Source organism: Oryza glaberrima, chromosome 1 (genome assembly GCF_000147395.1).
Source record: "Oryza glaberrima chromosome 1, OglaRS2, whole genome shotgun sequence".
In the NCBI taxonomy this organism is placed as follows: domain Eukaryota; kingdom Viridiplantae; phylum Streptophyta; class Magnoliopsida; order Poales; family Poaceae; genus Oryza; species Oryza glaberrima.
In genome coordinates, this window is record NC_068326.1 from 6,707,099 (window position 1) to 6,722,226 (window position 15,128).

A 15,128-nucleotide genomic window follows, 5' to 3' on the forward strand; every position below is an offset into this window, starting at 1 on the left:
TACCTCAATCAACACACCAATTCTTAGCTCGAAAATTATTTTTTTAAGCATTTTTTAGTTCTAGTCAGCAAGCTATGCTTGAGTGTGTGCAGCACACAAGCAACAATGGTGGTGTACTTCAACTCTGTTTCCTGCACACAAATTAATTAGGTCAGAAATGGCTTCCTGAAAAAGATAACCAGGGAGCCCCAGGAATCAAATTTTCCAGGTCAAGTTACTTGTGATAACTGAACACTCAACTGATGAGCTAAGATTTAGTTTGTTTAATACCAACTGAATAAAACTTTCCTTGCAAATGCTGTTTGTGTCACTACAATCAAATCAGGTTATTATTCAGGATAACCAACCATCCATCCAAATAGTAAGTTTTTTTGTTGCTTTCTTGAGGACAGAAATTGCAATTTCCTCATAATTAAAAGAGAAATTGCAGGGATTTTTCGTGAGGAGAAATATTAAGGTCCTTCCTCTTTGTGCCAGCGCATTTGCCATGGCAATGGGACATGCAAAAGCCATTTGCCAAGAAAACACTTATTCACATCCTAAAATTCTTGGCAATAGAATATCAATCATATGTAATCATCTGCCCCCACAAAAAAAATGCATTGTACATGTATTCCTAATTGTACAACTATTTATTCTGGAACACTTGATATCAATTATTCAAGCCACCCGATTTAGGAGCACCATCTTACAATGATTGAAGATACATTTGTAATCATATTTCCTTTGTACGTATGAAGTGATCACAGTGATCTAGGAATCATGCAATCACAATTTCTTACAAATATTTCACAACATAAAGAATAGTGTTAGTTGCTTTTACACTAATAAAATTCTTATAAACAGTGACACCCCCTGAGCATCTATGTCCAACTACTTCTGCTAAAACACAAAAGTTTAGTAGGCTAGCTATTGTTTTCCAACGAATATACAAAATACATGCAAATATTCTCTTAGGTAAGCAGTGAAGTACACGCATATATACACAATGACCCTTAACCACAGATCATGAAAAATACAGGAACTAATAAATACATGAACCAATCATGCTTATGAACCCATCAAGGCTCAAATTAATTCAAATCAATCATGCAAGTTCAAAACATTGCTGTGGTGAACATGCAACGCAATCTTCTCGAACCCTCCAGGCCAATTAGTTAGCTGCCATAATAACAACTGGAAGAGAGGCGATATATACCTGTCGTTGCTAACCGTGATTTGCTAAAGGCACAGCTGGCACGATCTCTGTAGATTACATTTTTTCCCTATGATTAATTAGTTCTAAGTACAATATGATTGTGCTACACGTAGGTATGCACGTCTAAACAGCTGTGCTTAGCTTCCAGTATGGAAATAGCTTGAGCATGACTTCTTCAAGAAGGTTGCATTGACAGGGACATTGACAGAATATTTTCACATTCTTAAATGCATTTGCCTATAAAAACATATTTTTTTTCTTGGCAAAGATATGTCCAGATACAATGATCTACTAAGCTTCTCGCTGAATCACCATGTTCAAGTCGATCACATCAGCTGCATGCAGTATCTGTCAACAGAAGAACAGAACAAGTTGAAAAAAGAAAAAGTAAAGCCGATATGTGTAGAAGATGAGAAGCAATTCGTCCAAATATTCCTTTTGACTAAAAACATCAAGAACGCTAGCACTTGATAGCAAGGACATGATCAATAACTTATTCAGAATGAGCACTGTTAAAAAATGTGGTGCTCTTATTGGGAATTTCACAAGAGCAACACGAACAGAGACTCCCTCATACATCAACCTGGGAGACGCCCAGGTCAGATTGGCAGCTAATATTTCCAAGAATCATGCCATTACAAACAAGATGTACAATGTACTGAAAACCATAGATCTACTAGGTACAGGTAAAAGAACAGCAGGAGAAAGAAGAAAGAACATCAGTACCATAAAAGTTACCACACACAGCTGCAGCATCGATCTTAGAATCTACACTCGGCCAAACCACCTGAAAGAACAGGGGGGCAATCAGCATGCCTCTGGAGGAAGAATTCAGTCAGCAACTGTAACTAATCCTGTTTTTTTTTCTAATTCAGCACGTCGCATTGCGAAAGAATTCGGATGGAACTGAGGGCGGGCAGTGCTTCTTCGCCACAAATTTGTACTGCAGAAACAAAGGTAACAAAGGTATAGGAGATCAGCATTAGCAACAGTACAGATAACTGAAGAAATGGGGAGGATATGCCGTTTATACCTTATGTTGGGTATACTTCTCCCTGATTGCAGGAAGGTTACTCCCGGGACCAACGCTAAAAAGGCGGTGCAATGCCTTTACACAGTCGCTTAACTCTGACGACTTGTATTGTGTGTAGTGAGCAAGGGTGGAATTCTGCTTCAAATTTACAATGAGAAGCATATGTTAGCTCTTGTAATTTTTTTATTTGAATGCTGATATAAAAGATGTATGGAAAGTTCAATACGATGATGCCACCACTTACCCAAGGGTGCTTTGTTGGCTGCAGTATGAATTTGGCCAAGAAAATAGCCGATGCCGCTACTAGTGAAGGAGGGTAAGAAAGTAGATTGTACTCCAGCAGTGATAGCTCAGCAACATAATTGGCTAGGAACTCAAGATGCAATGCTGGATCCTGCACGATGAAAAGCTGTTAATGCAATGCACCATATAACTATTATGGAATTGCAGCAAGCAGGAGATGATTAAGAGAGCAGCACCTCATCCGATACTTGTGCAACACGGACAAATCTCCTGTTGTAGGCAATAAGAGAGTTATTAGAGTTCGATTCATTCCAGCACTATAGACATCGATGAGATGAAAGAGAATAGAACCTCAAAAAGCATTTTGCTGTAGGTGCAGTCACTTCAAACTTCAGGTAATTCAGGACAGAAGCTTCCATTTCCAAAACCTGATAATCTATGTGTTAGTCATGGACATAAACACAGCAATGTTAACAGATATGCAAAACAAACCTCATCTCTGAAGTATGTGTTGTCAGTTATATAGCAGAATTCTTCTACTTGAGGTGCACATATCTCCTCGTATTTTCTGATGTAGGAACAAGCCAAAATCAGTACACAAAACTCAGATGCAAACTGAGAAACACATTTAAAAAAATTGCTAGTCAGATCTTACGCAGCAATAAGCATACAAGCAACTCCAAGTAATTGCAGTCTTTGACGATTGATCTCATTGCCAGAAAGATAACGGTCAATGTAGTTAACTGTCAGGTATAATGTATCAGGAACAAGACGATATTCTTCAGCGACCTGCACAAAGGAAAAGCACAAATACAGTGGTAAGTAACGAGTGTGGTCTTTAGGCTCCAATCAACTAAAAAAATGTTTGGTATAAAAGCTTACTTCCACAAGCCAGTCTATCAGGATCGCTCTCATGCTTGGGTTTACATCCTTTTGGATTGTTTCCATAAAATCAGTTGATGGACGTTTCCTGGTCTGCTTCAAGTCAAATAGAAAATCACAATGTAAATATGAAATTCAACCTAGATTTGAAACCACTGTGCTCAGGCCAGATTAATTATCATTTGGTCAAACTGACTGCAGTAGTGCAGTCCATGTCACAGAAAAAATAATGAGTAACTGAAAATACTTCAAGAGCATTAATTGTGACAATTGAAGTCATGTATCAATTCGTCGGTTCAGTCAATGCTTTAAGTGGATAACTCCATTACAATTTCTCCATATTATACTGTCAAGGTCAGGATCACCTATTTGAGGAAGCGATGCGGCAAAGGACGAGGCAAAGCAAGCGAGGAAGCGACCAGCTGATGTCGTGCCGGATGAGGAACAGTACCACGCAAATTGCTAGCAATTAGTTCGAGTTTGTTAAAAAGTCAGTTTGGATGTAAGGCCATTTAGAGCCACGAATCTATAGTTAAAGGCAAGCAAGATTCAATCTATACTTCTCATCTCCACTTCTCTATCTCATCCCCTGTTTCTCCTAAATTGCCACCACGGGCAGGGCGTCGAAGAGGCTACCGAAGCCTTGACCTCCTGTGTCCCATTCATACCCACTTTGTTCGCTCGCTGGTGCTCGTAACAACTTGGTATCATAGACCATGGTTCTTGAGGAAACTTCTTCCTCCAAGCAGCCATCCCTTGGTGCTGATGCACTGGCCAAGCTCTAGGAGTCCATGGCGGATGTGTTGAGCAGCATTTCACTATTGGCTTCCAAAAGCGACCTCGCCGACCTCAGTCGTTCCGTCGCGTGGCCACTTCGCGCATCACGGCCCTCGAGCAGTCCTCCACCACCTTGTCCGCGCCTCGCCTGGGCGGCAGCGGCATCTTGCCTGCCGCCACCACCACCACCTCCGCCGTCGACTGGAACTGGCTCAGTGCACGACACCAATTCCGGTGGCGCCGTTCCTCCTTTTCACAAATTGGAGTTTCCCAAGTTTGATCGCACCGATGATCCGCTCAATTGGATTAATCATTGTGAGCAGTTCTTTTGGGGGCAACATACGCCGGACACGGATCGTGTCTGGATGGCCACATACCATCTCACTGGAGCTGCACAGGAATGGTACTTCCATTATGAGCAGCACATGGGTCCTCCGGATTGGGATACGTTCAAGCAGCTCTGTTACGGTCAGTATGGACCGCCGATCCGCAACAATTCCCTGGGTGAACTCAAGCATCTCACTCAGGTTGGCACGGTGCCGACGTACCAGCAGCGCCTTTTGGTGTTGGGTAGCTGCACGTCCGACCTCCTCACCGACCGCCAACAAGTTCAGCTCTTCACAGCGGGGCTCACCGACAACATCTGCATCGATGTCGAGCTCCAACAGCCCGAGGATTTCCAGGAGGCCATGGCCTTGGCTCGTGCCTACAAACGGAAGGGCCAGCAAAACGCGTCGCGCGCTCCTGCCCCGGCGTCAACTCCGATGACTGGCGCAACCTCATCACCAACCACGGCGGCTGACACGCCAGGACACCAATTTCGTTGTCTCTCGCCAGCAGAGTTAGCAGAGCACTGTAAACAAGGCCTATGTTATAAATGTGACAAGAAGTTCATTAGGTCACAAGTGCACTCGCCTGATCTAACTTGAGTACGACGACACCACGGCTAATTTCGGCGAATGGGACGACACAGACGACACCGATGAACCACACATCTCGCTCAACGCGATTTTCGGTGTTAATGGCACTAGCACGATGCGCCTCGTGGCGCATATCGCGGCCGAGCAGGTGATGGCCCTTGTTGACTCCGGCTTCAACACACAATTTCATCACCACCAAGCTGGCCCAGCGCATCGGCCTACCTCTCCAACCGGTACGCCAAGGTCTCCGCGTGGTGGTGGCTGACAACGATCGCATCCGCGGCGTGGGTGTCATGCACGGGCTTCGCCTGTAGGTGGCCACCGAGGTGTTCGACGTCGACTGCTTCGCCCTCGACCTCAGCTGCGTCGACATCATCTTGGGCACTCAGTGGCTACGAATGCTGGGACCAATCCTGTGGGACTTCGTCAACGTGAGCCTCGACAACCGATTCACATCCACCTGCGCTGCACTGCACGCCGACGATCTCCTTTCGTCCTTGCTGGCGGAATTTGACGACCTCTTCGCGCTCCAACCGGCCTCCCACCGACCCGATCCATCAATCATCACATCCACCTCAAGCCCGGCAAGCCCCCGGTAGTGGTTCGACCGTATCGCTACCCACAGCTTCAAAACGAGGAATTGGAGAAATAATGCGCTGACATGCTCTCCATCTGCCCCAACACGTCACCATTCTCGTCGTCGGTTCTGTTGGTCCACAAGCCATGGCGCTTCTACATGGACTACTGAGCCCTCAACACGGTGACTGCCAAGGACATGTTTCCCATTTTGGTTCTCGACGAATTGCTTGATGAACTTTACGACGCCCACTTCTTCTCCAAGCTGGATCTCCGTTTCGGGTACCATCTGGTTCGCATGCACCCCGACGATGTCCACAAGACGGCGTTCCGCACACACCAAGGCCATTTCAAGTTCTTGTTCATGCCATTCGGCTTGACGAACGCGCCAGCGACGTTCCAGGCGCTGATGAACATGGTACTCGAACCATTCTTACGCCGGTTCGTCCTGGTGTTCTTCAACGACATACTGATCTACAGCGGGACATGGGCCAACACCTTCAGCACATCCGGGCAGTGCTCAGCGTCGTTCGCGCCAATCATCTCATCCTGAAGCGTTCCAAGTGCCACTTCGGCGAACAGCAGATCAACTACCTCGGCCATGTGGTGTTCGCAAACAGGGTGGCCATGGATGTGCAGAAGGTGTGCGCAATGGCATACTGGTCGCAACCCTCTCCGTGGGAGCCGTCCGCAGCTTCCTCAGCCTGGCTGGATACTACCGTAAGTTCATTCGCAACTACGGTGCGATCGCAGCACCATTGACGGCTATCCTTAAGCGCGAAGCATTCCACTTAGGGATGAAAACGGTCGGAAACGATCGGAAAATAGCCTCAACCATTTATGTAACCATATTTTTCTCGGATACGATATCGGAAATATCGAAAAACCGGAAACGGAACAATACGGACAGAAACATATCGGTACAGATCGGAAGCCGGTAACAAATACGGAAATATTAAACTATAAAAATATATATTTAACTTTACATAAGTATGTTATATGTATACATAAGTATAGACATGCCCTATAAATATCGATATATTTAGAATACGGTAATTACCACATTATAAGAAACGGTAATTTCCACGAGAATACGATAAATACGGAAACGATCGGTATAACAGCAAAACCATTTCCGTTTTCATTTCCATATTTTTTGCCATTTCCATTTTTGTTTCGGTCGATTACCATTTCCATATGGCTCGGCCGGTAGAAAGTCGAAAACGAACGCCGGTCGGCCGGTAATTACCGTTACCGTTTTCACCCCTAATTCCATTGGACGCCAGACGCAGCGCAAGCCTTCACCGAGCTCAAGCATGCCCTGTGGACGGGTCCCGTGCTGCAACTACCCGACTTCATCACGTCGTTTGTCGTCAAGTGCGATGCGTCGGGGTCCAACATTAGCGTTGTTCTACACCAAGGGACGGGCCCACTAGCCTACTTCAGCCGGGCAGTAGCACCAAGCCATGCCGGGCTCGCCGCCTACGAGCAGGAGTTGATCAGCCTTGTCCAAGCCATCCGCCATTGGCGCGCATACCTCTAGGGACGGGCGTTCCTCGTCTGCCCCGACCACTACAGCCTGAAGTTTCTCTTGGATCAACGCCTTTCCACAATCTCGCAACATCGGTGGTGGTAAGTAAGCTCATTGGTTTTGACTTTACTATAGAATATCGACCGGGTCGCACGAACGTCGTGGCGGACGCCCTGTCCCACCGCACGAAGGACGCCGAGCTCATCGCCTTGGCAATCTCCGAGTTGACGTTCATGGCATTCGACAACCTCCGACGCGAGTAGGGATGACAATTTGGGAGGGGAGGGAACGGGGGACATATTCCACCCGCGGGTGACCTCTCCTCTCCCGTACGTGCACCCACATCACATAGGCGGAGGCAGTGGAGCACAGGGCACCAGGGGCGGCGCACTGCGCACCGGCACCATGCACCCCTCGCCGTCCGCTCCCTCTCCCCTCCCCTCCTCTCTCTTCCAGCCTCCCAAGTCCCACAAATCGGCACCACGCACTCCTCTGGTCTCGTCGTCCCGGTCGCCCTCTCCCTCTCCCCTCCGGCCTCTCGACTACCTAATGCGGGGCCTCAGTCGGGTTGCGGGGCCCTAGAGGGGTCGGGTACGGGGCCTGATTTGGCCCACATCTCCAGTCGGGGCCGGGGGCTGGGGATGAAGTCAGGGGTCGGGGGCGGGGCCGTTTCAGCCCAACTCGGCCCCGCCCCGTTGCCATCCCTAGGCGTGAGGTGACCACGAACGAGGACCTAGCCAAGATCGCCGCCGACATTGCTAGTGGCACGCTGGGTTGGTTGGGCTAGCCATGGGCTTTCCGCGACGGCCTTATCCTTCGCAATGACCGTGTCCGTGCCGACGTCTTCCCCGACACTGCCCGCGCTGCTCGACCACGCCCACACCGGCCACGAAGGCGTCGAGCGCACACTTCACAGGCTGTGCACGGACTTCTTCACGCCCCATGCCAAGCAAGTCGTCCAAGAATTCGTGCGCACATGTTCAACCTGCCAATGCAACAAGACCGAACACCTTCATCCGGCGGGCCTGCTTCAGTCGCTTCATCCGGCGGGCCTGCTTCAGTCGCTTCATCCTACGAGCAGGAGTTGATCAGCCTTGTCCAAGCCATCCGCCATTGGCGCGCATACCTCTGGGGACGGGCGTTCCTCGTCTGCCCCGACCACTACAGCCTGAAGTTTCTCTTGGATCAACGCCTTTCCACAATCTCGCAACATCGGTGGTGGTAAGTAAGCTCATTGGTTTTGACTTTACTATAGAATATCGACCGGGTCGCACGAACGTCGTGGCGGACACCCTGTCCCACCGCACGAAGGACGCCGAGCTCATCGCCTTGGCAATCTCCGAGCTGACGTTCATGGCATTCGACAACCTCCGGCGCGAGTAGGGATGGCAATTTGGGAGGGGAGGGAACGGGGGACATATTTCACCCGCGGGTGACCTCTCCTCTCCCGTACGCGCACCCACATCACATAGGCGGAGGCAGTGGAGCACAGGGCACCAGGGGCGGCGCACTGCGCACCGGCACCATGCACCCCTCGCCGTCCGCTCCCTCTCCCCTCCCCTCCTCTCTCTTCCAGCCTCCCAAGTCCCACAAATCGGCACCACGCACTCCTCTGGTCTCGTCGTCCCGGTCGCCCTCTCCCTCTCCCCTCCGGCCTTTCGACTACCTAATGCGAGGCCCCAGTCGGGTTGCGGGGCCCTAGAGGGGTCGGGTACAGGGCCTGATTTGGCCCACATCTCCAGTCGGGGCTGGGGGCGGGGGATGAAGTCAAGGGTTAGGGGCGGGGCCGTTTCAGCCCAACTCGGCCCCGCCTCGTTGCCATCCCTAGGCGTGAGGTGACCACGAACGAGGACCTAGCCAAGATCGCCGCCGACATTGCCAGTGGCACGCTGGGTTGGTTGGGCTAGCCATGGGCTTTCCGCGACGGCCTTATCCTTCGCAATGACCGTGTCCGTGCCGACGTCTTCCCCGACACTGCCCGCGCTGCTCGACCACACCCACACCGGCCACGAAGGCGTCAAGCGCACACTTCACAGGCTGTGCACGGACTTCTTCACGCCCCATGCCAAGCAAGTCATCCAAGAATTCGTGCGCACATGTTCAACCTGCCAACGCAACAAGACCGAACACCTTCATCCGGCGGGCCTGCTTCAGTCGCTGCCGGTGCCCACGCAAGTCTGGGAGGACATTGCCATGGACTTCATCAAAGGACTTCCCCGCGTGCACAGCAAGACAACCATCTTCACTGTGGTTGACCGCCTCTCCAAGTACGCCCACTTCATTCTGCTCGGCCACCCCTACACGGTGACGACAGCGGCGTGTGTGTTCTTCAACAAGGTGGTCTGCCTCCACGCCATAGTTATTAAAACCGGACCGGAGAATGAACCGGTCAAGCTCTCGGTTCACTGGTCTAGCGGTTCAACCATTGGTTAGGCCGGTCCAACCACGATTCGATGTATTATAGGATGCAAATGTCTTAGACCAACAAAAGTGAACAGATGGTGTGGTGGCTAGCGCGTGCAGCGCTCAACCACATGACCCAAGGTCAAATCCCCACACCCACGTCCTTTTCCACCGATTTTTGGCTGAGTTTGCTTAGCGGGCCTCACCTCAGCCCATCAACAAAAGCCCGGCAAAACGCCTCAGCCCATCACCAAAAGACAGCCCGATCTGACCACTCCGGTTTAAAGCCCGGTTTACATAAAAACTGACCGGTTCAAACGGTTTTCTCCGGTTCAATTACACATCCGATCTTTTAAGGGGACCAGACCGGCCGAGGCCCTAGTTCCGGTTTTTCCCGGTCGGACCATCGGTCCAGTCCGGTCCTAATAACTTTGCTCCACGCATCCCAAGCTCCATTGTCAGCGATCGCCGATCAGGACCCTGTTCACCAGCACGTTCTGAACCGAACTATTACACCTGGCCGACATCAAGCTCAACCTGAGTTCAGCTTTTCATCCACAGTGCGACGGCCAGTCCAAGGCAGCCAACCGAGTCATTAGCATGTACCTCAGGTGCCTGACCGGAGACCATCCTCGTCACTGGCTGTGATGGCTTCCGTGGGCAGAATACTGCTTCAACACGGTGTTCCAGAGCTCGCTGCGCACGACGCCATTCCAAGTCCGTGTGTATGATCACGGCACAGCACGTGTGCGCGCTGTCAATCAAGCCCTCGTCGAGCGGGACGAATTCCTTGAGGAAATCCGGGAACACCTCCTCCAAGCACAGGATTATTGGAAGCTCTACTACGAAGAGAAGCATTGTGACGTCACCTTCTAGGTCTGTGACTGGGTCTAGGTGCGTCTACTCCATCGCCAAGCAGCATCCCTTCCCGGCTTCCGTCCATAGTGGAAAAAACCGGACCGGGCCGGTGGTTCAACCAGGAAAAACCGTTACCAGAGGTCTTTCTGGTTCGGTTAAAAAAAAGTCAGGACATGCATGTGACCCGCTTTGAACCGGCTGAACCGGACGGTTTTTCTATGCACAGGCCATTAAACCATCACCGGGCAGACTCTCAAGGCCCATTTAGCCTGCCAAGAGCGTTTTGGTTGGCAAAAATCAGAGGAAATATGCACCTGTGGGGGTTCGACCTCTGGTGTTTAGGATAGAAGCAAGCGGCGTAGACCACCGAGCCATCCAAGCAGTTGTGATTTAGCAATTACATATGTTACACATATATGTATTAAACCGCGGTTCGACCGTCCGGTTCACGGTTGGACCGGCGAACCCAAAGGTCGACCGGGTCACCCACCGGTCCGGTTTTTCCTACTATGCTTTTGTCGCGACAAGTTGGCACCATGCTACTACGGTCCCTACCAAGTCGTCACTCGCGTGGGCGATGTGGCGTGTCGCCTCAAGTTGCCGGCCGGTGCCAAGATACATGATGTATTCCACGTTGGACTCCTCAAGGTGTTCAAGGGCACACCGCTAGACCAGTTGCTTGCATTGTCAGCGCTCTCGAATGAAAGAGTGCTCCTGCTTCCAGCTACGGCTGTTCATGGTCAATTGACACGCCGGAGTATGCCATGTGCTCATCCAATGGGCCGGCAAACCGGCTGTCGATGCAACGTGGGAAGACGAAGATGAGTTTTGTCGCACCTATCCTACGTTCCAGCTTGAGGACGAGCTGTTTGCGAAGGAGGGGAGACATGTCATGGTCGGCATCACGTATTCGAGGAAGCGACACGGCAAAGAAAGTGAGGAAGCGACCGACTGATGTCATGCCGGATGAGGAACAGTACCACGCAAATTGCTAGCGATTAGTTCGAGTGTTATCCCTTTTTATTAACAAAGTTAGTTTGGATGTAAGGCTATTTAGAACCATGAATTTATGGTTAAAGGCAAGCAAGATTCAATCTATACTTCTCATCTCCACTTTTCTATCTCATCCCCGTTTCTCCTGAATGGCCACCACGGGTAGGGCGTCGAAGAGGCTACCGAATCCTCGACCTCCTGTGTCCCACTCATACCTAATTTGTTCGCTCACCGGTGCTCATAACATATGATGTGCTTCTACTGGTTCTATAAGGAATTTCAATATGAAGGTCATTAAATGGAACCCACTATTCAGGGGAAAAAAAAGTATTCAAGAATGTTTTATGTAAGGTGTTTACATAATATGCAGATCAACACTACGGAAAATTGAAGGTCGCAAAGCATGTCTGGTATTTGATGATAAGGTGCACCAACATAGTGAAATGCAGAAAAGAACGGATTGTGGTGAAATGTGAAAAATATCCTCATAAATTACATTGAAATAATGCCTTATATCCGTTATAACCACTGGAACAGGAATGTGCACTTATTCTCTTCTTAATTTATGGTCTCATCAAAGTAAACTTTTTTTACTTGTGTTTCATATGGATGCAATCAAGTCTCAAGTCTGAAAACATACTACAATGAAAAACAATTCTTTACAGTGCTCAAGGGAAATGTTTTCAGAGAAATAAGGTGTAGACAAGAATGTATTACCTCGGCCTCGCGCAAGTGCATGTAGATATCAGAAGCAAGAGTAGCACACAACTGCGGATCCTCGTAGTTATTGTCAACATCACAAATTTGGTCGATTTCCATTGGGGAAGGAGCATCCTTATTCCACTTAGTTTCTGCGAAAGAAACAAGGGATAAGATCAATCAACCATTCTAACAGAATGCACCATAACTGCGCATTTCAGCAACCAAAACACACCTTCAACATCTCTATCCTCTGAGATACGCAGGTTCTCGTTTGCTCTTCGCTGCAAGGAACCTAGAACTGAGGAGGAATCCCCATTATCAATATACTCAAAGTCTGGGCTTTTCATTGAGTCACACATCGACATCGTCTCGTCAACCGAAACTGAATCTCCTGAATGCATAGGGGAGACGAAGCTGCTGCAGGGTACAGTGACAGGTGCGGGTGCAGCAGTCGGAACAATGCTAAGCACTTTAGGAGGAATAACTGACTCCTTCTGTGGGGCGCTCTCATGGCGGGATATGGCCGGAGCTGGCTTGGCGGAAGCCGATTTCACCGCTGAGACCCGATTCGTGCACACATTGCGGCCACTGGCCAAAGATCCCTTCTTCACAGGTGCAGCCCAGGTAGCTGAATTAAATTTCTGCAGGAGGATTGAAGAAAATAAATCAATTTAGAACTTAAATTTCAATCTGTTCATTTGGGATTCCAGACCACAAGCATGAAAAAGAATAAAAATTTAGAAACATTAGCAGCACGCAAGTATCATATTACCAATAGAAGATTCCAAAGCAAGCAAACATACAAGACACTTCACGAATACCAAGAAAGCTTTTATTTTGAACTTTTGAAGGTGCCAATAAACCCTCAAGTGAATTTAGCCTGTTGACCTGAATGCTCCCCAAGAAATCAATCAATTAATTAACCATGAAAAGAAACCAGAAAATCAGCAAGATAAATCTTGTGGATTGGAATAGGAGTATCCTCAAAATCAGCAAGGAAGAATGTGGCAGAGGTCCAAATTTGAATGTGAAGAGCACTGAAAAACCAAAAGGCAAGAATATCTTGGGGATTGGAAGAGGAGAATCGTTTGCAGGCTAAACAAGGAGAAATTGAAGAAATGAAAATCTTGTTGTTGGCTGAAAGAAAGAACTCAAGAAGACGAATTCAAGAAACACTATTTATTTTTGCTTGAAACCAACAGATCGAGGCGTATGTCCTCCACAAACAAGATGGAAAAAAACCAAAAAAAAATCATACACAGATCGCTTCAGCCATTTCCGCATCAAGCAACAGCAACTCACTTGTGCCCCAAGAGGAACCAAGAATCAAGCAACAGCAACTCACTTATGCCCCAAGAGCAACCAAGAAGCAAAAAAAAAAAAAAAAAAAAAAAAAAAAAAAAAAAAAAAAAAACCCACCCCCAAACCATTCCAACCACCTCACATACCAAAAGATCTCCACCCAAACAGCGCAAAGCAAAGAACAAATCTTGGAGAGAGAAAAAAAAAGCACAAAAAAAGAAGAAGAAGCAGCAAGCGATCCTTCACGTACCGCATTGTTGGCCGCGGCGGCAACGTTGGTGACGTTGACAAGCGCGACGCGCTTCTTGGCTGCCGCGGCGCCCGCTGCCGCCTTCCCTCCTCCCTCCCCCGCCGCGGGCCGCTTCGCCGCCATCGCCGCCGACGACGACGACGAGCGGCGGGAGGCTAGGCTGCTCGAAATCGGACGACGGACGGCAACCACCACCCGAACCCTCCTCCTCCTGCTGCTGCTGCGAGGGTTGCGAGGGCGGCGGCGGCCGGCGGGGATCAGAGGCGGAGGAGGGCGAGGGCTTGGATCCTTCCCTTCCCGACAGAGGAGGGGGAGAGCCGGAGAGGAGAGGACTCAGAGGAGCGGAGGAGGAGAAGAGAAAGAAAATGGCGACGACTCTTTCGATTATTTCCAGTTTTTGGGCCGTTACAGTTGTTCAAATTTCAAATAGTAGTAGCAAGTTGTTTTAGTTATTCGACCGTTTTATCTGTCTTTCTTTTTTTCATGTCGTCGTGGTTGGGTTATTACGTTTTCGACCGTTATTCATAAACAGAACGGATGTAGAGCTAAATTAATTTCGTGTGTTACTACTTCTGCCGTAGAAGATGACGGATTTTAACTTTGTATTCCCTCCGTCCTTATATTCCTAAAATATAAGGGCCCCTTTGAATCAAAGCATTTACGTGGGAATTTCATAGGATTCAGATCCTATAGGAAATTTTCATATTTGGCCCTTTAATTCAAAGGATTGAAGTTTTCCAAATCCTATGAAATTCCTATGAAATGGCACATTGCGTATGGATTTTTGAGGAAATTTAGCAAGAGCTCCAACCTCTTGGAAAATTTCCTTTGAGTCTATCTCTCTCATCTGATTCCTGCATTTTTCCTGCGCTCCAATCAAACGACCATTCCTGTGTCTTTCCTGTGTTTTGCAATCCTCTGTTTTACGCTTCAATTCCTGTCAGAATCCTGTGTTTTTCCTATTCATCCGTTTTTTCTACACTACGATTCAAAGGGGCTCTAAGTATTTTTTAAGTATAGTGTCAAGTCAGATATTTGTAACTTTAATTATTAATAAGAAAAAAAATAAAAAAAGATCAATCATAAAAGAAATTGATGTTACTAGATTTATCATTAAATAAACTATCACAATATGTAACTCTTTTTATTTAAAATATTTTACTTTTATAAATATCGTTTGTCAAAGAAGCATCTTTAGAACCGTGTCGGAAGAAATATTCCTCATCGTATTTTCCTACTTATCTCTCTCGTTTTTCACATGTGTGCTTTTGTCAAATGGTTAGACGGTGCGTTTTTTTTAAAAAAAATATATGTATGAAAGTTATTTGAAAAATCATGTTAACTCACTTTTTAAGAAATAACTAATACTTAATTAATTATGCATTAATGAACCGTTTTGTTTTACGTGCTGGAGGGTTAGTTTCTAACACTAATAATCGAACACGGCCTTTGCTACTTAA

General features: G+C 48.0%; 1 protein-coding gene across 1 annotated transcript; it reads right to left on the reverse strand.

Moving 5' to 3' along the window:
* Positions 1 to 1,702: 1,702 nt before the first annotated feature.
* LOC127777577 (cyclin-A1-2) lies at positions 1,703 to 14,066 on the reverse strand. Its single transcript, XM_052304181.1, has 11 exons — positions 13,669 to 14,066; positions 12,349 to 12,757; positions 12,132 to 12,265; positions 3,357 to 3,449; positions 3,130 to 3,263; positions 2,967 to 3,042; positions 2,826 to 2,902; positions 2,711 to 2,744; positions 2,476 to 2,625; positions 2,232 to 2,366; positions 1,703 to 2,141 (listed from the first exon to the last, which is right to left on the reverse strand). The coding sequence occupies exons 1-11, from the start codon at positions 13,789 to 13,791 to the stop codon at positions 2,070 to 2,072; spliced, it is 1,437 nt and encodes a 478-aa protein (XP_052160141.1). The 5' UTR covers positions 13,792 to 14,066; the 3' UTR covers positions 1,703 to 2,069.
* Between the last annotated feature and the right edge of the window lie 1,062 nt (positions 14,067 to 15,128).